Raw genomic sequence first — 26,795 nt, 5'->3', positions numbered from 1 at the left:
CTGATCAAATTGACTTTAAGACAAAAACCACCATACGAGACAAAGAAGGACATTACATAATGATTAAAGGATCAATTGAACATGAAGATATAACCATAATAAATATTTATGGACCCAATGAAAGAGCCCCCAAATACATAAACCCATTGCCATAGAGATTCTGACTCACAGTGACCCTATAGGACAGAGTGGAACTGTACTGTTAGGTTTTCAAGGCTGTAAATATTTATAGAAGCTGACTGCTACACCTTCTTCCCATGGAGCACCTGGTGGGTTCAAATCACCAGCCTCTTGGGTAGCAGTCAAATGCTTAACCACTGTGTCACCAGTACTCATTATATCCAGACCACTCATTCACTGCAGTCGAGTTGACTAGACTCATAGCAACCCCTCCTTGGGTTTCTGAGGCAGTATCTCTATGGAAGTAGACTGCCCAGTCTTCCTTCTGGTGGGTTTGAACCACCAGACTTCTGGTTAGCAGTCAAATGCCTTAGGCACTATGCCACCAGAGCTCCTATATCCAGACCAGTCAGACCAGTGAGTGGTTCTTAAACTGTGGTCACTGTATCAGCAACACCTGGGACATTGTCAGAAATACAAATTCTCAGACTCTACCAGATTTACTGCATAAGGAAATCTGGGAGTGGGTCCCATAAGTCTGTGATTTAATAAGCCTTCCTGGTATTTCTGACACATCCTCAAATTTGAGAAGCCCTGCTCCAGACAGCCACTGCAATCATCCTTATGCTAATCAACAAAGTACATTATTTACACATTCAAAAGAGATATTCCTTTTTGCTTCCATGAAAAATGTAAAAATGCTACATGATCTGGTGAGGGAAAAACAGGATTATTTAAGAGTACTGCTTCATAGATGATAATTCTTAGCCACAGATATTGTTATATGTCCTCCAAAAAGTCTAGTTAAAAAATTATAAAATCATGTTTATTTATGCATGGAGTCTGTGTACTCTCCTGAATGGGGATCCAGAAAAATTCCTTAAACTTGGTTGGCATCACCTTGATCTTGCTCTGGGACTGGTACAGTGAAATACATCTGAATTAACTTCATAAAAGGATCTACCTCTATCATCGTTCACGTAACATGAAGAGACTGAAGCTGAGTTTCTAATTTTAATCCAGAGCTGCTATACTACTTCTGCTCCTTCTTTACATTTAATAATTAATGTTCTGTAGTTATTTCACATTTATCAATTTTCTCCTAAATATACTATAAAGGAAGCCAAGGCCCATTTCTTTCCTATTACTTCTTTGATATGTCAGAAACTGTCAGGTACGCAGTAGATGTTGCTTATGATTGATTGACATATTTCATCAAAAAATCTAAACATGATAAATTGTTCTGGTTACAATTTAACTGTAATTACAATTATAATTTTATTTCTGAAAATATATATTTGCTATTTTAAATGAGTTCTCAGTCTATGGACATTGGTCCATAGGAGTTTGATCTAAAGTTGCAGAGGTGATACTGAAAATACTTAATACCATCTGCTACGGAACAGCTAGGATGGGTATACTGGTTGGATACCAGGCTCCATAAGAACCCTATTACAAGGAATATTTTACACATATGGGTGATAGTCATGTATAATTTGAATTAACAGCTAATTACTAGGTAAATAAAACTCTACTGTTAATTGAACAGCACACAAAACAATGAAATTCTTTTGTTCACCCATTTCAGACTTGAACAGAATACAAAATACGCAAGATCCTGTTTTATCATCAGCTGTAACATGCATATAGTATATGGTTTTCAACTAAATTCAAGATTTTTGTTTTTAATAATTCCCTAAGTTGTCTGCAGCTCTCCTGCCAATCTGACCAGATGCTTCCGTGAGAGTCAGACTGGTTAGAAGTTCAGAACATGCACTGATGAATGCCAGCAACAGCCTGTGTGGTAGACTAATGGGTGAACAACAGAGGAGATTATAAAGTTAGAAGAGCCGCTTTGCCAGCCCTTGAAACTCTGGTGACCAGCTCACTGTGGCTCTATTTACTAGCAATAGAACGATAACAAAGCTATTCAATGTCTGGAGGAAACATTCCAAAGCTGTGGTAATGATTTACTGCAGTGTATTTTGAAAACAAAAGCAGCATACTTACTGAGCCATAGAGTTTCCCCTTCTTGTTCATGGCTAAGTAATAGTTGCTGTTAATGGCTTTGACAGCAACAACTCCAATTTCCACAGATGTTATCTCCAGGATACCTAAAACATAAAATTTTGAAAGGCTAAACTTGAAGAATCATATAAATTTAGCTAAAAGGAAAGAAAGAAAAAATAAAACTATTGATTTTATGTTTTGATGGTGCTAAATACAAAGGATTAAAAAAAAAAAAAAAAAAAAAAAAACTTCAGTGTGCCTAAAACCCCAGCAAATAGATGGAAATAAGTAACAAGGCTTCAGTAGAATTCCCCATTTTTCTCTGAGCATATATGGGAAAATATTGTTTTAATTAAAATGCTTCCTTTGCTAACTCTGCATTTTCAACCCCATAAATATTGAAACAACTCTACTCATCTTAACGTAGATTTCACAAAACCTTATCAGAGCACACATCTGTACCACGGTATTAAACTAAATCTATAGCATATGTCAATAATATGTCAGATTTACCTCAATCTGCAAAAACAGTGGTAAACTATTTCTTCTTTGTAAGACACCTAGATAAACTAAATCTCTTGGCTACATTTAGCTGATAAATTCATTCTTGGCAAATGTGTTGACATTCTGAGATGCAGAGAGACTAATCCCAGTATCCACATTGTTCTTAAAATAGCAAAGTCACTCCTCTGAGTTGGGGAAAAATCCATCAGAGTTATTATTATTACTTTCTTAGAAAGCACAGGTAATTAGCAATTAATAGACAGGAGAATTTTAACCCTTACATACAAGTTTTGACTGTGCATCTGAAAATGATTTTTGCCTTCAATATTCTACTTCAAGTGCCCATTCATTTTAGGTTAAGAAAGCCTCAGAAACTAAAATTAATTCTTACTTTATAAACTTGCTCAGGGAAGAAAACAGTGTTGTAGTTTGTCTGTAGCCACTGAAGCCAGAATGTCTGGGTTTGAATCCTGGTTCTGCATTTATTGGTGAATGACAAAGGAAGAAGGCACCAACTGCCCCATGTTTCAATTTCATTTGTACAATGGAAAACAGAGTAGCACATCCCTCATGTGTTATTGTGAGGATTAAAGGAGATAATACATACAGAATGACTAGAATCTGCTGAGAGCTTAGGACCGCCTTTATTATTATTATTATTATTAGATGGAAGTTTTCCTCCAAATGGTTCTAGATCTTAGATCTTGTTGTTAGTTGCTGATAAGTAGGTTCTGCCTAATGGTGAACTTATATGTAATAGAACAAAATGTTGCCTGGTCCTGGACCATCCTCGTGATCTTTGATATGGTTGAGCTCACTGTTGCGGCTACTTTGTCAGAATTGAAGATACTGAGGTTGTACAACTCATATACAAGGTGATAAGGTGATATAACTCACTTATGATAGACCTAGCACCTAAGCCACTGGCTTTCATCATCACTATTTTGCCTTTCCAACAATAAGGGAATCGTGTTGGAAACCACTTGAAAAAATGACTCACCAAGATAATAGTTTTTAACAATTTATTGTGCTATTCCTCCCAAGAGTGGTAAGATATTTAGGATGCTCTTTACTTTGCTTACCTAAGAAGCAAGTGAGCACTATTAGTAATTTGCAAGGTGTGTCATATTATATGCTTTTATAACTGAAAACTGCTATAAATAAGGAGGAATGAAGGACATTTTAGCAAAGAATTAGCCAAATCTGATGATGATGAACAAGCAGTAGTAGGATTAAGTTATAGGAACTAATGAGTTGACAAAAATAAAAATATGATTAATATATTACCAAATACTTGGCTGATTATTCCTGAGAGTGCTCTACACATGGGAGATCATACTTAGTTTAGATAACCTTGAGTTTCTTTCTGCTTTGCCCCAAAAAACAACTTAATATTCAAAGAATCTATCAATCTATTAACCATTTTCCCTACTCCTCAGCCAGTTAAGCCTGGGCTGAAAAGGATTATTACTAGTTTATATTAGAAAGAAGTAAGACCTAGATGATTTAATAGGGTAGTTCTGCATTCTAAAAGCAAATTCTTTTGGATGTCCCATACGTCAGTAAGCTACAATTCAATAATCTTGTGGGTAATGGACAATGACGGCATTTATTATAAACATCTGTGAGTGTGAGAGTGGCTTTCTGAGGGACATGGGTCTGGAAGATGTCTGTACATTTCAAAAAAGATATCTCCAATTTTAGCATGGTGGCTAAAGCACTTGACTGCTAACCAGAAGGCTAGCGGTTCAAACCCACCAGCCACTCCTCGGAAGGAAGATTGGGCAATCCTACTTCCGTAGTGATACTGCCTCGGAAACCCAAGGAGGGGTCACTATGAGTTAGGGCCGACTCGATGGCACATAACAACAACAACAACATTTAGTAAGGATGATCAGATTTGCAAATAAAATAAATTTTTTTTGAAAGGAGTGCCAAAATTTATTTTGAGGGTTGTTAGATTAAAAACAATTATAGTTCTATTAATGTAAATTTTGATGCAAAAGTAAAGGCCAATTGAAGGATAGCCTCCTGCAGCCCAACTTTTGTGGATGAGATACACATTTGGCTTGACTGCTGGCCCTTCCATTAGAACTGAAATGTTCCTAAAAAGCTCATTCAAATTGATTTTGAGGAAAACAAATATATTAATACAATCAAGTGAATTTTCCTATTCAGAATTATTCCTCACTAAGTAACAAGGCTGTTTGTAGTCTCCTGTGTTTAAACTTCAAGGTTAAGATTTTTTTTTTTTTTTTTTAAATTGTCCTCCGATAAAGAAAAGTGCTGTTTTAATGGGATGGTGGTGGTCAGATAAATCTACACATGTAATAGAATTACAGAGAACTAAATGCATATACATTGAAAGTATGTGAAACTGTAGAAATGAAAAAAGTTGGTGGATTGTGTCAATGCTAACTTCCTGGTTGTGATATTGTAGTACAGTCATGCCAACTGTTACTGTTGGGGAAAACTGGGGCAAGGACATGTAGCATTTTCTCCATTTCTCACAACTGTATGTGAATCTACAGTGATCTCAAAATAAAAAGTTAGCACACACAATGATGGATGCAAAGATAAAGAAAACACAGTCCTTGCCCTCATTCAGTTTTAAAATTGGGTTTTGTAAAGATGCAAATAAATAATTAAAATACAAAGAGACTATATTAAGACTTATATGAGAGAAACAACTTCAATGTCATGGCTTTGAAAAGGAAAGAAATCTTCCTGAAGAAAAGTTGGCGTTTGAAGTGGACCTTTCAGAGAGAGAAATTTAATAGACTGGAGAGGTGAGAGATACATTCCAGGCAGAGAGTGCATGAGTCAAGAATGGTACAGAGAGGAAGAAAGAGCTTAGTGTGCGCTTGAGTCACACTCGCCCCCACCCCAGTGGCACTGAGTGCTGGTCACTCTAACTCAAATGAATAGCTCTGCTTCACTACAGCAGTGGTGCTTTTCCAATAAGGAATGCACTTTTCAGGAAAAAAAAAAAAATCAGTTAAACTTGGAAGCAGCTCAATAAATGGCAGAGCCTCATGAATTCAGAATCAGTCACATCTGCTATTTTCCCCTAAACGTTTTAACTCAGAATAGATTATAATGCTACACAGTTTGACAGCTCCATCAGTGTGGTGAAATATATCATGGTTGTTGTTGTTGTTAGTTGCCATCATGTTGAATGCCAAGCATGGTGACCCCATGTGTTACAGAGTAGACCTGCTCCATAGGGTTTTCTTGGTGGTAACCTTAATGGAAGCAGCTCTCCAGGCCTACCTTCTGCAGTACTGATAGGTGGGTTGGAACTCTCAACCTTTATGTTGGCTGTTGTTGTTGTTGTTGTTTGCCGTCGAGTCGGCCCCGACTCATAGCGACCCCTCCTTGGGTTTCCGAGGCAGTATCACTATGGAAGTAGGATTACCCAACCTTCCTTCCGAGGAGTGGCTAGTGGGTTTGAACCGCCAACCTACTGGTGAGCAGTCAAGTGCCTTAGGCACTGTGCTACCAGAGCTCCTTATGTTGGCAATCAAGTCCAAAACTTTGTGCCACTTAGGGACTTATGACATGATTAGTGTAATGCAGTATATAAGTACTAACTAAGCTCTCTAATATTAAGCCTTTCTCTCTTTTTTTTTTTTTTAATTTTCTCTCTGTCTCTCTTTCATAAATTATTGTGTGTCCTAAATTGATTTATTATATCCTCACATAGAAGATCTACAGAGCTTCTTGAAGTGATTATCACACTTAGATTGTATATCTCAGGTATTGCATGGTCATATCCAATAGTGTGGGGTTAAATGGTCCCAAATGTGGTGCTAGTTCAGAATCAATGTGGGTCTGAGCTCCTTAGTTCTGTATCTGCCTTAAAGAAACATAATAATCACAGTGGTTTTAGTAAAGGCTTGAGATAATCTTTTCAAAAAAACTAGAATAGTGCCAGACATATCATTATTAAGATGATGAGAGAAGAGGTCTTGAGTATGGGTCAGAAAGCCTATTTAGAGTGTGACGTCTTTGTTCAAGGCAGCAAGCATTCTTCTTGGTTAAGAAAACATGGTTGAACTCAGAGAAAGTGAACAGCACAAAATACAGGAATTAAAACAGAGTGGCACTTGGGTCAGATACCTTCACACTTCCTTTCATAATTCATGAAATCTTCACAAAATACACAAGTTTAAAGTGATAATCTATACAGGCTGATACTGAGCAGTTAAACAAATTGCTAATGGTATGCCCAATACAGTATGCAAGGTTTGGTGTTTGAACCCTAAACTCATTCTTATCCCATTTCATCACGTTTCTTAAGATACGGCTAACTATAGTGAAATAACAAAGGAAATGGTAAAAGATAGTTGTAAATAACCTCCTTTACTTCCCTGCAAGCACTTGACAGATTTTGAAAGTATTTTATAGCATCATATAGTCAATACGAAGAGATTGGCTGCCATCTAAACTCATTGTCTAGATAACTAAATTTTCTTTTTTGAAGGAAACAAAACAAACAACTAAAAATACCTTGGCATCTAAATCTTTAAGTTCTTCCATTTGCTCACTTTTATTTATGGAAATGGCTAAGCAAAATTTAATGTTTTTCTTGACGCAGAGGCATCAGCATTAGCTTTGATGGCTACCTCTTCTGTGAAAGTGGAATGTAACCAGTATTGCTGAGTACCTACATTAGTACAGACTGATAAATTAATATGCAAGTGCTTGTCAGAATTGAAGGAGCTCTGGTGGTGCTGTGCCTCAAACATCTGACTGCTAACCAGAAGGTTGGTGGCTCAAACCCACCAGCTGCTCCAGCAGAAAGAAGTTGGGGCAATCTAGTTCCATAAAGATTTACCACCTTGGAAATCCAATGTGGGTCGCTATGAGTTGGAATTGACTCCATGGCAGTGTGTTCTTTGTTAGAACTGAGTCAAAAATATGAGCAAGGCTTGTAAGTATTCTTTTCTGAGTACAGAGCATGAGCTTTTGTGTACAAACCCAAGAATCTCTGTTTAATAAGTTCTTAGTTATAATACAGGAGCTCTGTTAGCGTAGTGCCTAAGGCACTTGACTGCTAACCAGAAGGCTGGCGGTTCAAACCCACCAGCCACTCCTCGGAAGGAAGGTTGGACAATCTACTTCCCTAGTGATACCGCCTTGGAAACCCAAGGAGGGGTCGTTATGAGTTGGATCCAACTCGATAGCACATGACAACAACAACAGTTGTTGCGTAGACTCAGAAAAGTGACATCTACACATATATGATGTTACTATTTATTCTGAGAGAAGCATAAAATATGTAGTTTTATGTCTATAGTAAAAAATGCAGTAATTTGTGTCTGACTCATAAAACTTGTAATTATCAGATAATTTACAAGTACTTGAACTGGTTATATTAACTGGTGTTGGGAAAAGTATACAGTAATTATTATTTCAGCTGGTAGTTAGGTCATTTACACCCTTAAATTTGTTCAACACATGGTTCCACTTCTGATTCTTGACAATAAATGCTACTTTACATGCAGGAAATCCAATACATATATAGACATATTTTTAATAATGAAAATGGTTCACTTCTCTTTAAATGTGAAACAGAGCTAAATTAATTTATGTCTCAAAAAATAGCACGAGATTTAAAAAAAAAAAAAAAAATCTCCCAGAGATTGTAGAGTAAAAACCTCTGACTAAATTCCTGCATGTCATGTGCCCTGCCAAACTGGCCACTAGTAGGGGCTGGAAAAGGAAAAACAAGAGTTTCTGAAGACTGGCAAAGAAAGGTACCCAGCTGAGGAGTATCAGAGGCCTGTTAGTATCTTTTAGCTTATGACCCACACACATTAGACCTGTTTGGGAGTGCGTGTTTGGTCAATTCAACAATTTCAAAAAGTACATCTATATTTTAGTTTAAATAACTTGAAAGAATGCCGAAATGCAACTAAGCAGTTTTTGGAACAATAAGCATCATATGCAATATTAATTATTTTTCACATTACCTAATTATTTTCCTAGGAGCTCTGGTACCATGTTGCTTCAGGCACTTGACTGCTAAGCAGAAGGCTGGCAGTTCAAACCCACCAGTCACTCCTTGGAAGGAAGGTTGGGCAATCTACTTTTGTAGTGATACTACCTTGGAACCCCAAGGAGGGGTCGCTATGAGTTGCAGCCGGCTCGATGGCACATAACAACAACAACAATTATTTTCCTATCTCATTTCTATCTCTCTCTCTCTCTCTCTCTCACACACACACACATACACACACACACAAAATGAGGCAATTAACAACTACACATATACACACACACAATGTTTTAATGGGAACAGCAAAACTACATTTCAAGTGATGAAATTAATGGCATAGATTGACTCTAATGAGAGGAAAATATGTGGTAGCTCTAAAGAGCAGAAGAGCTTGGCTTTACATCTCAGCTGTGCTACTTAACTAAGCTATGTGAACTTGGATAAGTGAATTATACTTCCTGAGTTTTGATTTCCTTATTTTAAAATCAGAGCTGATTGACTATAGTTCACAGAGTTGCACAGAATCACAAACAGTAGGGATAGGATAAGTATTCACTGTCTGCTGAATCCGAATGGTGGGAAGTTAAGCAATCTTCCCTACCAGTAGCTCTTAAACTTGAATGTGCATCAGAATCATCTGGAAGACTGTTTTTTTAAAATTATTTAATTGGTTGGAGGCTGTAGAAAATTTGCATTTCTAGCATGTTCCCAGGCAACACTGGTCCAGAGACCACACACTGTTCAGAAACAGAGGAGGGCTATGATTTAAAAGGCATTGACAGAAACATATGTCGAGAAGCAGAGCCATAAACAGGAATAAATGCAAATAATGGTACCAGCTTAACACCAAAGATCGTTTATTTTAAAGCACATGGAAATAAAGGTGTTTCTTTTGTGTGTTTTTAATAGGTGTGGGGCTCTTAGCATCTTTGTATCTATGATAAACGTGGATCTGGGATTTGCATACAAATAGTTCTGTATAATCAGATTTTTTTTCTTGGAAAAAAATTTACAGTAAGGTTATTATCAGAATTTTTATTTTCTTCTACTGGGAAATCTACTTCTATAGAGATATCCCCTTGGAAACCCAAGGAGGTGTATCTATGAGTCACAACCGACTTGATGGCAATGAGTTTGGTTTTTTGATAAGAGTGTAAGGAACTCTGGTGGCTTAGTGGTTCAGGCATTTGGCTGCTAACCAAAGGTTGGTAGTGCAAACCCACCAGCTGCCCAGTGGAAGAAAGATGAGGCGGTCTGCTTCCATAGAATTTACAGCCATGGAAACCGAACGCAGGTCATTATGAGTCAGAGTTCACTCGATGGCAATGAGTTTGGTTTCTTGGTTTAGTAAGAATATGGCTAAGGCATTTGGTTGCTAACTGAAAGGTTGGTGGTTCGAGCTACCAGCTGCTGCACAGAAGAAAGATGAGGTGGTCTGCTTCCATAAATATTTATAGTCTTAGAAACTCAGTGGGGGTCACTATGGTTTATTGTAGGTTAATAAGAGTGTGGAAACATTGGTGGAAATTTAAGTCCCTTTACTGTTTCTTTAAGTATTTTATGGGCTCTCAAAGGGCTAATTGTGTGGACACTCTAAGAATTAAAGAACTATATATATAGCCTCTTATAGTCACACTCTTGACCAAGAAACTGCTTCAAATCAATAAGGATTCACTTGACTGTCCCTGCACCCAATCTCCCATACTCCCAATCTTCCATACTAGTTAAAGGCATATACTTGCTTTACAATGAAGTCTCACCCCCCTTAAAAGGAGGATACCCGAGTGGGCTAATCATTAATCTAGATCTGTTCTACCTTGTATTATTATAGACTCTGGCTGCTTTTTCAGCATAATGCAGTTGAGCTATTTAGTTTCTCTATCCGCCAGCGTTCTTTCCAATACCCTTGACATTCACTTAGAATTGCACATGGAAACAAGACCTGCATTAGCAGAAAATCCTTACCATCTCTAAAGAAGAAGGTATATCTTTCCCAATTTGCTAAAGACCAAAATGATCTTTTATATTCTCACCTGGTAATTCAAGTCATAAGGGAAAAAAAATGCAGTAATTAACTTAGCCTTATTGATGAGCCAGCCTTCTGTTTAGTGGTCAAATGCATTAGGCACTATTCCACCAGAGCTCCCTATTGATGAGCATAACGGGAAATTCTGAAAACTTCTCCATCTAACGCTATAATTAATTGACCAGTTTTGGAAGGTTGGGCATTCCTACTTCCGTAGTGATACTGCCTCGGAAACCCAAGGAGGGGTCGCTATGAGTCGGGGCCGACTCGATGGCAAACAACAACAACATAATTTAACCATTGTCTCTGTCCTAGGATAGGAAAAGTATCAGGACCTATAACAATCTAGGGAAATTTTCCCTAGTTGTAAATTAATTAATTGTTCCAGTGTATGAAAGATTAATCTTATTGCCTTTTAATTACAAATTAAATGAGACTCTGTGGTCTTCCACACTAGTCATTGTTATAATTGGCTGCTGTCAAGTGGGATACTGACTCATGGGGACACCAAGTGGGATACTGACTCACGGTGACAATGAAATGAAACACTGCCTGGTCCTGTGTCATCCCTAGGAATTACTGTGGATTGGACCCTTCTGAATCATAAGGTTTTCAGGTCTTATTTTTGGAAATAGATCACGAGGTCATTCTTACTAGCTCTTCTTAGTATGAATGCTCCCCCAAAAGCTGTCAGCATCAGAGCAACATGCAAGCTCCCACTGACAGACCTACTGTGACTGTATGTGAGGTACACTGGCTGGAAACTGAACCTGCGGTTCCTGTATGGAAGGTGAGAATTCCACCACTGATCATAAGTCTAGAAATATTTGCAGATGGTCTTATAGTGTGTCTCTTTTGATATCCTAGATTAATAGGTTTAGTAAACTTCCTATTTTCTTTCTTACCAAGCAGAGCTTTTTGTTGTCATTGTTTAAAATAAGACACTGTTTCACCTCTCTAACTTTATGGAAACACAAGAGGATACAGATAATTACATCAATATTGCACGATGACATGGTTGTTTACACTGTTCTTAGGATATATTCACTGCAAGAAGTAAGTGACATGTTTCTAGAATAGGAATTTATTTAGAATTCTTGAGAACTGTCCACAGTAAGCAATGATATAAATGTGACTAACTTGCAAAATGAGACAACACTCTATGGCTATTTGAGGGTGAAATAAAGAGCTAGAAAAGATTATGTGCCTGTAACGTAGGAACCCTATCCCCACTCCCAACTGCACTGGAAATGCCCAAGATGATTGACATCTGATTCCATTTTGCAATGGAGTAAATGAAGGGAAGTAGCACAAAACACAAGATTTTAGAAAAGGAGGCTTAAGATAGGCTCAAAACCAAGCCCAAACCCACTGCCACTGAGTTTATTCCAATTCATAGTGACCCTATAAAGATAGAGTAGAACCGTCCCATAGGGTTTCAAAAGCTGTAAATCTTTATGGAAGCAGACTGCCTCATCTTCATCTGACGGAGTGGCCAGTAGGTCCGAACCTTTTAGTTAGCAGCCAACTGCTTTAACCACCGTGTGATCAGAACTTCTTAGCCTTAGAACAGTCCAGCATAATTTATTTTAGTGGCAACAAAGCATTTACCAAGACAGAGCATAATTACAAAGACATTTCTTCTTAAAAGGTGGATGAATTCCTATATCAGAAAATACATTTGTATGTAAGGTTTTATAAAGCTACTTGTTAGTTCTGCCTATTCCTGATTTCTTTAGTAGATGAACTTTTCAAAAAAAATCTAGAAAGTTAGAAATCTTGGTTTCTTGTAGGGCATCCTGCCTCAATTTTGGCCCTACTCTTATTGGATTTTCTCCATTTCACATTTAGGAAAAAAGCCTGAGGGAATCTTTATGTGGTTTGTGTCTCTTCACTGAGTCTTGGAGGCAAGGAGAAATTGCCATTTTGTGTAAGTCAGGGTTCCAAATAACAGCTATATAAAAACATGGAACAATCATTGTGATGTTATTGCTGATGTAAAAATCCATAAATAATGGAAAATAATATTAGAAATTTGTTATGAACTATCATGAGATCAGAAGAAATGAAATCGTGTCTGGCTACCACTACTGAACCCTTTGATCAAGGATGTTGTTGTTGTTGTTGTTTGCCGTCAAGTCGGCCCTGACTCATAGCGACCCCTCCTTGGGTTTCCGAGGCAGTATCACTATGGAAGTAGGATTGCCCAACCTTCCTTCCGAGGAGTGGCTGGTGGGTTTGAACTGGCAGCCTTCTGGTGAGCAGTCAAGTGCCTTAGGCACTATGCTACCAGAGCTCCTTTGATCAAGGATAGACAGATCTAATAGATCCTTGATCAAAAAGAGGAAAAGAATGTACCAGAACATTAAGCTCATAGAAACCAGACTGACTGGATCCACTGAGAAGGGGGAAACCACGAAATCTAATGCCCAGAAATGATCTTTAAACCTTTAACCAAAAGTACCCATTGAAGCCATCATTAAACTAAACAACAGGTTAGTCCAATTAATAATGAATGTTTGCCTCAAGCATAGTGGTCTTATAAAGAATTACCTGTATAAGTGTAAACTGACAACAGTTAATCTAAAGAACAGATAAGAACTTCTAGGGACAAAAAGCATAAATTGATGATGATGAAACAATATGGGTAGAGACAGAATGAAGACACAAAGTGAAGCGTGTAACCAATGTTATTGAACTGTTCATGTAGAGATTAATGGATGCATGTTCAGTTGTGTATATTGTTACCAAAAATAAGTAAAATATTTTTTTTTTTTAAAAAAAGAAGGAATTTGTTATGGGCTTTTAAAAGTCAATCAACCCTTAGTTTGAGCTATAACAAACAAACAAACAAAAAGCTTTGGCAAACATGTCAGTGGTCATATTCCCCCTCTCAAATTACATCATTATAGATTATTTTGAGAAATAATCCATGTTCAATCAAATCCTCTGATCAATCTGAAGTGCAGACTTCAATGCCTTAAAATGAGCTAAAATTACTAAAGGAAATAACATAGTCTCATTTTTTTTAAGTGAGAACATTTCAGATTAACTCAAAGATTAACTATACGCTACATTCAGTAAATTTTCAAATCAGAGAAACCTACAGATTATCTGGTTTGTCTTTGAGTATCTTTCATAATAGACAAGGGAATGAGGAGACCCAGAGAGATTCAGAGACTACTTATCCAAGCACCTCAAGAAGGTTAGGTAGAGCCCAAAATACTTAAATCCATGTTCTTTCCACCACACCATGAAGCTCCCATAAACATTTACAAACTCTTCTCAGCCAGACAACGATTTTATATATACTTAATGATTTATAGACTAATTTATCTTGTTCTTTACACAGAAACAATTCATTCTGTTTTAGCTCAACAACTGCATTTCACATATGAAAGGAAGAAAAAGTTTAATAGCCAACATAAAGGGTGAGAAGAATTACTTCATGGCCTAGTTCAATAAATGATCACTATGTTACCATAGATATTTATCCTTAAAATATTGTTATAAAATGGCTACCACATTCACTAAGCTTTTCATTAATCTCTTTAATATGACTAATATACAAACTGGAATATTGACTACAGAATATAAAAATTCTCCTGAATTTAATAACAAAATAAAATGGATCAAGTGAGTATATCTTGATATTTAGTTTCTAGCAAGAAAATCTTACTTGATGCATTAATGTTGTTGTTGTTGTTATGTGCCATTGAGTAGGACCCAACTCATAGCGACCCCTCCTTGGGTTTCCGAGGCAGTATCACTACGGAAGTAGATTGCCCCATCTTCCTTCCCAGGAGTGGCTGGTGCGTTTGAACCACCAGCCTTCTGGTTAGCAGTCAAGTGCCTTAGCCACTATGCTACCAGAGCTCCCTGATGCATTCAAGTGTTCACAAATTAGCTTAGCATGAACAGCCCAAAGTAGTTTAAAATGCTTAATGTGGAAGGAACAACTTTAAGGATTCAAGCTCAAAACTTCTGTGATCATGTTGTTGTGAGGTACCACTGACTCAGTTCCCCCATTTTCAATGTATCCAGTAAGTCTGGTTTCTATGAGCTTGAAGTTCTGTTCCATTCTTTTCCTCCTTTTGATCAGGATCCATCTGTGGGATCTTTGATCAAAAGGTTCAGTAGTAGTAGCAGAACATGATTAATTTCTTCTGGTCTCATGCCCATAACAAAACACTGCCATCCTTGAGCCCATTGTTGCAGCCTCTGTGTCAATTTATCTCATTGAGGGTCTTCCCCTTTTTCACTGACCATCTACTTTACCAAGCATGATATCCTTCTCCAGGGATTGGTCTCTCCTGACAACATATCCAAAGTACGAGAGATGAAGTTACACCATCCTTGCCTCCAAGGAGCATTCTGGATGTACTGTGCCCAAGACAGATTTATTCATTCTTCTGGCAGTCCATGGTATATATTCACTATTCTTCACCAACACTGCAATTCAAATGTTTAAATTCTTCTGCATATATATTGAACATAAATATTGTAAAATTTCCAAGCTTCCAAGGTATAGAATAATATGCAGTTAGCTTCTTAATTCTTTCAAAAATTCTTTACATGGTAATTTAGATATAAAAACCAAACCAAACCCACCACCATCAAGTCAATTCTCCTCATAGTGACCTCTACTGGTTTCCAAGGCTGTAAATCTTTACGGAAGTAGATTGCCTTGTCTTCCTCCCATGCAGTGACTAGTGGGTTTGAGCCACCTATTTTCTGGTTAGCATCCAAACATCTTATCCACTAATCCATCAGAGCTTCTAATTTAGATATGGTTAATAATATTCACATACTATTGGCATGTAAATTTTGATTTTATTGTTCAACAAGAGCATTAATTTATCTATTTATATATATTCTTCAAACTGTAATATTTGTTAATTTGCTATATATAAAACTCTATTTCCAATTTATACACAATGTTGCACAATAAGGAATTCTGGCTTTTGCTGAAAAGGGATGTTTAATCAAGACAGTCAAGAAGGCCATGGTCTTCTAAACTGAAGATTGCCCCTTTGGGGAAGTCAGTGAACTAGAAGTGATTTTTTATCACTAAAGTCCATGGAAATTCCTTGCCACTGCCACAACACACAGCTGACAAAGAAAATAGGCTGGGAATTAAGGATGACAATATCACATGTTCAGTTTTGATGACTGCTAAAGCACATAGCAAGTATTTTGCAAAGCCCATTGGGGAGAATACTGTCATAGGAATTGAAGCAATGGGATTTTCTGGTACTTAAAAATGACATTTTGCGAAAGTATACCTGCAAAGGTTATCAGAGCCCTTAGTATAGCGGTCTGACATTCTAACACAGGTAACATGGAAAAAGCAATATTGAGATTAAAGGAGATGTTCTAAGAACATTATTACCACAACCATGTCAGGGGGAAAGTAATACTCCTTCCTTAGTGAGGAGCAACCAAAGATTGATATGAGGTTCCAATGCATGTCCTCTGTATTCTTTACAATTATACCTAAGAAACTAAATGATATGTATGATTTTCACTCTTCTCATTAAGTACTGTTGCTGTTTTCATTAAGTAATACATTAACAAGCTATCTATAGATTCCTAGACAGGATGAGTTCTAATTGACCATGGTGGGCAAAATCAGGAATTATCTCAATACCACATCTTATTTAAAACTGATGCTTAAATTTGCTTAAAATTTTATGCTCTTGAGAAAGTTCATATACCCTTAAGGATAAAATATGCTTTATCTGATCTAAGTTTAAAAGCAGAAATTGATGTATGAGAGAAGCATTATATGTAAGCGTCAATTCCAAATAATCAGGAGCAACATTGAGGGGAGCTTTTAAAAGTACAGAAAGATAAATAAAAGGATTAAAAACTGTGTATCTAGTAAAATGTCCTCATACAAGGGTTATTTTGATGCAATTCTTTGTGCAATTATCTTGATGCAATTCTTAATAAATTTTTCTGAATGAAAAATTCAAAAAGTTCAGTAATTCAGAGTCGAAGATAGATTACAACTATTTAAGGAGCCGTGGTGGTGCAATGGTTAAGCACTCAGCTGCTAACTGAAAGGTTGGTGGTTTGAATCCACCAGCCACCCCGTGGTACAAAATACCTGGCAATCTGCTGCTGTAAAGATTTCAGCCTAGAAACCCTTTGGGGCAGTTCTACTCTGTCACATGCAGTCACTATGAGTCAGAATGATTCATTCAACCACACACAACAACAACATGTACTTGAGTTCTAATGCCTGTAAAATATTTCTGGGATCTAGGCTATAGGCAAAAGAAGACATGGAAACCAAATTCAAAGTTAACAGGAAAGAAACACCAAAGGAAATAAAACTACTAGACTGACTTGCTTATGCATATCTTGCATTAAAACACATATTCAAACCAGTTGCAAATGTTTCCTTTTACCTAATTCAAGTATTATCCAACATTATTAAAACTTTTAAAAGCCTGGAAACAAAAGAATTAATATTCAAAGAGAGGTTATTTTAAACTTCTTTGCAACATATATACATTCAGTTGGATAAAACCTCTACTCTGTTGTGCAAGAAAGAATTTGAATTGACTTGTCCAATGCTGGCTAGTTTATTAAGTGTTTTCTGGTATTTATTACATTAGAATATAACTCTAATAATCTGTGGTAATTAAAATCTTGATGCACAGACAGGGGTATGGAAAAAACAGCAGCAAGAAAAGATAGATACATTTGAAAATAATTTGCTAAATTATCATCAAAAGGCAAAACACAATTTGAGGTAAAGTGGTTGGCTTTTTGCAAACGACGCTAATAAATTAATGAAAATATCTATAAAGAAGAGTGAGCAGCATCCAACAGTTTCTATACTATGTAATTTCTATTGCAAATGTTTCCTCTTCTGCTAATTCTAGAAAGTCAGGGGAAGAAAAAACTGTGCTTGTAACAATTTAATTTCATACAAATATTGAAATATTTCAGTGTAGATTATTCTTGGGTAAGATTCAAAATAAATCCTGCTTATTTGTTTTCATTTAAGAATCTTTACAAATGATGTCCAAATAGATGTCCAATTTAGTGTCATAATTTAATTTTTAGAGGCAGACATATTTGCAGTGGTGGCGTACTGCCTAAGGCATCTGACTGCTAACGGAAAGGTTGGCAGTTCAAACCCACTAGCCACTCCTCAGAAGGGAGACTGGATAATCTACTTCTGTAGAGATACTGCCTGGGAAACCCAAAGAGGGGTCACTATGAATCAGAATCAACTTGACAGCAGTGAGTTTGGGGTTTTTTTTTTTTTTGTTTGAGTTTATTTTATTTTACCAAAGGTGACTTCAAAATTCACAAATCATAATTTAACATAGATTTCACTGATATCATTATTAAATATACAGAGAGATGCATAAATAGATACACACATCTGCCTAATAGAAACAGGGTAGAGAAACAATTTTAAAGTCTATAAAACAAAACTAAACAGAAATAAATAAAAATAGACACACCTTTTAAAAGCTTGATTAAATTATGGAAAACCATGGAAACAGAACTCTATGAAACATTTTTTAATTTATGAATAGGTTACAGCTACTGTGTAGCTGAATCTATCTCTTTATAAACTGATGCAAAGAACTAGGCATAGTTTCATTTCAGTAAGAAATGTTTAGCACGCAGATTTCAGATTCTCTAAAACTGATCTTGGATCACTGAGCAGAAGTGAGAATTACAGTAAAGAAAGATGAGAATGGATTTCGCGGGAGGTAGGAAGAAATCTAACTTGGTCTTAGTTTTTGGAAAGCCTGACTCCTCTAGTACTTTATACTGGCCATGTCTTTCTCTTACTTGATGTCATACTCCAACACCTCATCCTTAGCAGGTGTCCAATATAATCATGGAACAAATTAATTTATCTTGAGAAGCTCATGTGCAAATTTTTTTTTAAAGTTAACAAAAACATTTCTTCTGGAAGGAGGACAGGAGAAAGAAGGACTGGTTTTCCTTTCTGTCCATCCTGCTTCAATTTTCAAGTAGAAAAGACCATTAGAGAAAGAGGGAGGAAGGTACTAAGTGCTGGGATGTATTTCCTTTTGAGCATACCACCTCTACCCACTGGGGTGAGCTCAGAAGCCAACTCATCTTCACCTTCCAGGGTAGACAGGAGAATAGAGCAGCAACCCCATCCAAGTGCCCAATATCCCTCCTCACCGTGGTCTGGGACCTGCAGACTGACACCTCACATGCTTTGTGTATGTATATTTGACTCAAAGCAGTGAACGGGTACCCAAGGAACAGACTACCAAATGTAACCCTATGAAAATAACATTTCACAAATATGTGATGCTTTGTGAGTACAACAGCCACCTACTGAGCATAAGAGTCACTATAACTTGGATGCCATAGGAAGAGAAAGAATACAACACCGATTCCCTAAGCCTAAATCCAGGATTATTCTGCTCAATTTCTTCCCATTAAATACCACTTTCTTTAAGCAGAACAAAGCCAAGAATCACCTTGTTTCCTTTCTTTACAGTTATGCAGTCATAAAAACTCGTTACCAACCTAGAGACACTAAAGTGCCCTAGCCACAAAGTCCAAATCTCAGCCCATACCCTGAATGTGCTTTGCCTTGGAACTTGGTTGAGAACATTCAGGCAAAGAGGTCCCCTGCAAATGTCCAAATATAAACAATTGCTTGTTGACTCCAAACCCAAGACGGGCATTTTCACCTTGAGTGCTTTACTGCTTTCTGCCATTATGGAAGATCCTATCTTTCTGGCTCTAGCCAAAAAACAACATTCCCATTCCCCACTGACTTCCTCTTCATTCAACAAACAGTTTAACTGTGGACAGGATGACAAAGTCTGTTCTTTATGTGAAGACATACAGGCTACTATGAAGAGTACAACCATTTTATACCTTTCCCCTTCCATCATCAGCAGCAACACTTTGCTTTTTTATTTATTTATTTATTTTGTTTGTTTCTCTAACCTGCCTGTCGACAAAAACAGAGGCTAATAGTTATGTTTGCAGCACTGGGCTGTGTGATCTAATTAAACAGGCTTGTGCCACATGTCTTGTCCAGTTACACAAACTTGATTTTCAAGATGAAAGCTCAAGAGACATTTTGTTAGCTCTCTGTCCACTCACAAACTTCAAGGGATGTGCACACTATACTGTTAGATGGCTGTGCTTGAAAGTTATTCTCATGCTTTTCTTTTTTCCTTTCCCCTTCATTCAACCTCTCCCAAAACACTGACATCCCTGTAGAGTATGAAGTGTACTACTCATTGGAATCTGATAGGTTTTCTTTTCTTTTTTTTTTAGTTGCCCTTGTTAACGACGTACTGTGTAAGGTAATCACACTGAAGAGTCAGAGACATTTTGACTTTGAAAATGAAGCAAAATACTGTCACATAAATTTTTTTGGCAGACAAAATCACCAGATATGCTGGCAAATTTGTTATAGGCAGTGAAATATATAATGATATTATATTCTTCTTTGATAGTTCCTTTCTCAGATTTCGCAGCTATTCCATGACCTGACAATCTCACTAATGTTTACAGAATAATTTTTAAAAGTCTAAGAAGGGAGCTCTGGTGGTGTAGTGCCTAAGGCATCTGACTTGTAACCAAAAGGCTGGTGGTTCAAACCCACCAGCCACTTCTCAGAAGGAAGACTGGGCAATCTACTTCTGTGAAGATAACCATCTCAGAAACCCAAGGGATAGTCATTATGAGTCGGAACCAACTCAGTGAGTTTGGGTTTTTTTTGGTTTTAAGAAAGGAGAGACAGTAGACAGTATTAGGGAAATTATTTCCAGTAGATTCTTATTCAGAATAATGAGTTAATAACATAGTTAAAAATTTAACATTACTGATGTTGATTTTTGCTCTTTCTGTTAACAAACAGGTATATCTAATTAATTTCTTTGGCTTTACCAAATCTAATTCTAGAAGCAGATCTCTCTCTAATTGTTAACATACTGTGATTACAGCTTTTTAACTTGGCATCACTGTATTCTACTTCATCAATGCCTCCAACTTAAACAAATGCCTATATTCGCATGATAATTTAAATGAAAAATGTCTGAAAAGAGCATGCACCCAATCAATATAAGAAATACTTGCTCTGACATTTATGACTCAGACCATCTTTATAAGTAGTTCTGGCAAAATTCTAACTGGTCTCCAACACTAAACAAGTGTTTTAGATGGCAAAATGTTGTCAAGCTAAAGTATCCAACCTTTAAGAATGGATCATTGGCAAGACCTTGTTCCAATTTATTCTTAGTCTTACTGGATATGGACAAACAACTATGAATTTGGGCCAAATTCCTCCTCTTGTAATAGGCAGCATGGCTTCCCATGGAGACAGTTTTCACAGTACTTGCCCAGTGCCCAGGATACCTGAGAGTGTAAAGCTGGTCTAGATAAGCCACATTAAGGGCAGTTCCCTCTGGTCATTCTTAAACTGTCCTTTTATATTTATAAACTCATCCTCATGGATTAAATGCTTTCCACATATTTTTGCTACTTCAATATTTAACTGACATTTTTTCCAAGCTTTCAAGTCATTTAATCTTTAATGAATAGCTTTCAACTATTTCCAAAAGTATTACATTTTCAGAAAAAGTTGTTTAAATGAACATTATAAACAACATGCAAGGAGACCGTGACAGTTGACTCTTCCCTTTCTCAACATATGGCTTATGTTACAACTGAGCAAGCCCCCAGCTTTTATCTCTGGGAGCTGTGAAGTTGACTGCTTATAAGGTCTCACTGTCTAATTAATCCTTATTTAAAATTCACCTAAGTAAGTGTAACATGTATAGGAAGTTGGTTTCTGTTAGCTGTTCCACCTTTCACCCTACCACACATCTGGGAAATATTCAGTTTAAGATCAGATCCAAGCCTTTGGCATTAACTACTTAAAAAAAATTAAGATATCACCAGCAATTTGCCTCTGTCTCAGAAAATTAAAAGCATATTTGAGATATAAACATGAGTGTGCCACTAATATTACTGGTGATGATTGAGAGCTGTTCTTTCATTATGATGGGGGAGGGGAGAAAGGAGATTCTTCAGGTCCAGTGAGTCCAGAAGGGAATATTACTGTCCTAAAATAATTGCAAATACACTTTTATGTGAGTGCTAAGAATAGAATTTATTAAATGCTACTGTTTGTCTTCATGATTCTTGTACTGCTCTTATGGTGAGAAAGCACATATCCTATATCAATACTAGATAGTGAGCTTTATCTCTCGGTATATAATGAAACTACAGTTTAAGCTGTTGAAATCTGTAATAATCCATATACCATGGATTATTAGCTCAATAGATAACTGGATAAGAGTATTGCCTACTTTGTTTAAAAAAATAAAACTTGAATTTTTGGCTTCAGACTTGGAACTAGTCTTAGTGACTATGTTTCATATTAATATTCTTGATAATTAATAGTGAGCTTGTGGGTGAAACTCACTAAAAACAGTTAGGAACGGTAAAGTTTTAACTTGATTTATGCACTGTAGTTGAAGATAAAAGGCAAATGAGCAAATGTGAAGTGCTTTTCTGTAATTTGAAGAGATGACTGAAAAATTGATTAAACCTAGATTTAAATTCTACCAAACCTCTTTCCTTTCTTAAGGTAGAAATTAAGATAGACTAGATATTCCTCAGAAGGAAGGTTGGGCAATCTACTTCCATAGTGATACCGCCTCGGCAACCCAAGGAGGGGTTGCTATGACGACTGGACAGCACATAACAACAGCAACAGATATTCCTGGGAGCTTCTTTGTTGCTTGGGTCCCTCAACCAAGACTTTGTTTCATCACATTTTTCTCAACTATTAGGACTCTTTCTAAGAAACTGCTTGCATTGGATCCTTCAACATCCAAGCTTATGCCTACAAACTTGATATGATTTTTAATTTTTATTAGCTAATTGCATTGCTAAGAAAGAGAAAGAGGAAACTGAAAATGTGTCTCTTTGTGCCTGTTAATCAAAGATTCAGAAACTTTTTCTCATGCGATTTCCATGTTTGGTTGAATGTTTTCTAAAACAGCACTGACATTTAAAACATTCTTTCAAAGGTCATTTTGCAGACATGTGAGCAAGTTGTACTGCGGGTGTTATGTGTGCAATTAGGGTTCCTTTTCTGTAAAGACTTTCCAAATTCTTAGATGAATGAGGATCTACCAGCTGAGTTTTCATCACCTTCTTCATATAACAGCCTGACAGTGTTGCTGATCCCACTTTGCATGTAAAAACCACGTGGGGCTGAGAATTAAAGCAGTTACCAGCCAAACTATTATAATATACATAACCAAGACCACCAAGAGCAGTCATCATACCAGCATTATGCTAAACATAAATGTGACACAGTGCCATCATGAATCTTATGGTTACTCAAATTACTTATTGATTGAGATTATATTTACATATGGACACTTCTGGTCTTGAGATGGAGACATTTGCTATGTTCTGACCTGGTAGTTCAGCTAAAAATAAATAACTGGGGGTGGGGTGGGGGGAGACCTATCAAAATTACAAATTCCTCTTTCTATCTTTCTACACCTTCAGAAACAGTAACTAACAACATTAAAACTCATTATATGTGTAAGGCACAAATATGGATCCCATTTTACCAATGGAGTAATACAAAGATATGCTTAGTATCTTGTTAAAATCTCTTTTTACTCTTAGTATGGAGTTCTTGATAGTAGTTCCAGCCTCCACTTGGCAAAACAGTGAGAATTTGGAAGAGCCAAGTTAACCTCTCAGAGTCTCCTTCCTCATCTGTAAAACAAGGAGGTTGCCCCAGAGGTGATTATCAAAGCCTTTTCCAGCTTTACAATTCTATGGTCTATGAACAAGAGCCAAAGTTACAATTTAGGATTTGGCACCTGATTTTATACTATGCTAGTGCCATGGAACTGCTTATTTCATTAATCTCACATGCTGAATTTCTCCATGTAACCTGGTTTGACTTTGTTATTTTTCCTTTAAAGGAATTAAGCATACCTCCCTTTGGCAACTGTGGGTGGTTCTTAAAGGAACTTTCACTCTTCCTTGGGAATTACATCCAATTCCTAGTGGTGCTCATGTCCTACTGCCCTCTAGTGGGTAGAACCATATCTTCCCTAGAAGACCAACAAAACTAGTTAAACCCGTGCTTCCCATACTTTAAACAAAATCGCCTGGAGTGGGGTCTGCAGTACAAACTCCCAGGTGATTTAAATGTTGCTGGTCCTGGGACCATAGCTGCAAAGCAAGAGTTTAAGTGATTAACGGTACATAATTGTCTCAAGCAAGGAAGGAAATACTCCCCGTATGCACGCGTTGTGAAGTAGTTTTCTAGCTGGAAAAAGACTACCCGTTATCAAGAGCAATGTGACTTTGCCACTTGAACCTTTTTCAGTCTGATGCACTCTCACCTCTTCTCTCTTTCTTTTCCTCCTCCTCCAGCTCCAGCTCTGGCTCCAGTTCCTCTTCCTCCTCTTCACCCTCCCTCCTCCTCCTTTCCCTCTTTTATTTCATACTCTGAGCTCTCCTAGCACTGTCCCTAAGGCACTTAACTGCTAACCAGAAGGCTGGTGGTTCAAACCCACCAGCTACTCCTTGGAAGGTAGGTTGGGCAATCTACTTCCTTAGTGATACCACCTCAGAAACCCAAGGAGGGGTCGCTATGAGTCGGATCCCAAGCGAGGGCAGTGAGTTTGGTTTGGTTTGGATCACTATGGAAGTAGGTTGCCCAACCTTCCGTCCAAGGAGTGGCTGGTGGGTTTGAACTGCCAGCCTTCTGGTTAGCAGTCAAATGCCTTAGGCACTATGCCACCAGAGCTCCTGTAGTAGTGATACTGCCTCGGAAACTCAAGGGGTAGCTATAAGTCGGGTTCCACTCGACAGCACAAAACAACAACTACTACTACCTATAAAACTACTTCCCAACACGTACTGAGTGTATTTCCCTCCTTCCTTGAAACAATTATGTACCGTCTTGGAAACCCAATGGGGGTTGCTATGAGTCAGAATCAACTCAATGGCAGTGGATTTGGTTTTGCGTTAGGCATTATAAGTAATCTACGGAAGATTTAAAGTACACAGGAGGACGCAGTAGGTTATATGCAGATACGACCCCAATTTATATCAGGGACACGAGCACCCACAGATTTTGGTATCTGCAGGAAGGTTCTGGAGATTCTATTCTGAGAGATGACTGTAATTTACTGCAGAACTAAGATGTTAAGGTAACATTGATGTACTGTTGAGTGCACAGGCAACAAAATATACTGGATTCTTGCATAGTGAGATTTCTTTGCAAAGAGCAGAATGGTCTAATTTTAACAAGAACAAACTGTATCATTAAATGACTATAATCAAAGAAAGGTCTCTGGGTGGGACAAAATGGTTAACAGTCTTTGCTTCTAACTGAAAAGTAGCTTGATTCCACCCAGAGGTGCCTTGGAAGAAAGTCCTGGTGACCTGCTTCTGAGAAATAAGCCACTGAAACCCTTCTACTCGAAGCACAGAGTGGCACAGCCACCATGAGTTGGTACAGACTTGACAGCAACTATATTTTGTTGTTGTTCTCATTTTATGATCAAAGTACTCAGCTAAGAACTGAGGGTAGAGATATAAATGAGAAAGCCACAGTGGTATTTCATCAGGGAGTTCATTTCACAGAAGACAAGAGAGAAAATGAGCACATAACAATGTTAAAGTGTACCAAATCTTATGATTCTTACGGGAGATTAACAAAAGCCCTCATTTATGAATTATCACTATGTACTCGACAATATGCTAAGGACACTGTAGCTGTTACTTTCATGGGTCCTTACAGTGCCCCATACGCACAGGTATGAGATCCAAACCCATATCTGACATCAAAAGGGTGGGCCCATAACCATTATATCATGTTGTGTTTTGTTGGTTTTCAAAACGTTAACTCCTATTACCAGATGAAGGAGGTCCTTTCCCTTCGAGTGATTTCATTTCCATATTCTCACCAGCTGCTGCAGTGGAAGGGAATGAGGCTGAGGCTGCCAGTTTGAATAATAAATGACATGTGTATGGACCTCACAGTCTCTTCATTTGTGTTTTATGTGTGGGGAGTGTGACTGGAGGAAGAGAGAAGGCAGAGCCTGACGCTCTTGTCTGTGTCATATGTTGGTTTCCCAACTCTACCCTTTCATTAAAGCTTGAACTCCCTTCCACTGACTCTTTTGGGCTTCATGCCCTTTCTTTTCAGAATCAGAAACAAATCACACTGGTCACATGGGCCAAAAGGCAATTTTCATCTTTTTTTTTTTTTTTTTCCCCTCCACAACTAAAAAGGTTGTGGCATTGTTTCCTTACAGTAAGGGAAACTATTAATCCAAATTTATCTTCCTAGTTTCCTATTTCCAGGCAAGCCCTAGATGCCTTGAGTCTTTATGATGCCCTCTTTTTTTTTTTTTTTGGATGAAGGTAAAACCTCTTATTATGTCCATAATTTAACATTGCTTCACATGCTCTCTGAGGTACTCCCACTGATAAACTTGTAAAGCATTTCTGAGTGCAGTTTTTCTAAGGTGAAGTGACCATACTCCCCTTTGTAGTTGGGACGAAAGGGTGGCAGGCTATTCTTTTCAGTGAATTTTTCAGTTAAATTACCTTTAACGTAGAACTTTTCTCTCTGCTACTCATTCCCACATAAGCATATTCCCCTGTTAATGTTTTAAGATTTTCTAAAGAAATTACTTGGTTTAATTTACTCTCTTCCATGTAGTGCCAATAACAGAATTCAACATCACATGAAAGAATGAGTAACAGCATCAAGAAAATAAGTTAGAAATCTGAAGAGCTTGCTTTTCTATCACCATCATTTATGAAGACATGTGCCTACACCTAGAAATATATGGATCACAGCATAGCAATGATGACCCACAACAAAGATCACTCACAACGGGACACTTATGGATATTACATAAGTGATGAAATAATAACACTGTCCCTTAAGTAAGTGTTACTAAACTGGAAAAGATTCCTCTTCTTTGCATCAAGTTAAGCATCACTTTTGACTACCTCTCCAATCTTGTTCTCAGCCAGTGTTATACTTAGTATATTATACTTTTAGCATACTATAAACATTCCTCTGTTCATGTTAAGACC

The 26,795-nt window shown here is 37.3% G+C and overlaps 1 protein-coding gene across 1 annotated transcript in view; it reads right to left on the bottom strand.

Moving 5' to 3' along the window:
* Nucleotides 1-26,795, bottom strand: part of FGF10 (fibroblast growth factor 10) — a 130,570-nt gene that overhangs the window by 2,688 nt on the left and 101,087 nt on the right. Inside the window, exon 2 of the mRNA XM_007954007.2 lies at nt 2,131-2,234. Within this exon, the coding sequence (XP_007952198.1) occupies nt 2,131-2,234 (104 nt within the window). The remainder of the gene's footprint in view (nt 1-2,130; nt 2,235-26,795) is intronic.

This window comes from Orycteropus afer, unplaced genomic scaffold (genome assembly GCF_000298275.1).
Source record: "Orycteropus afer afer isolate SDZICR_OR568_19922 unplaced genomic scaffold, OryAfe1.0 scaffold00425, whole genome shotgun sequence".
Lineage (NCBI taxonomy): Eukaryota > Metazoa > Chordata > Mammalia > Tubulidentata > Orycteropodidae > Orycteropus > Orycteropus afer.
This window is presented reverse-complemented; position numbering and strand designations above follow the sequence as displayed.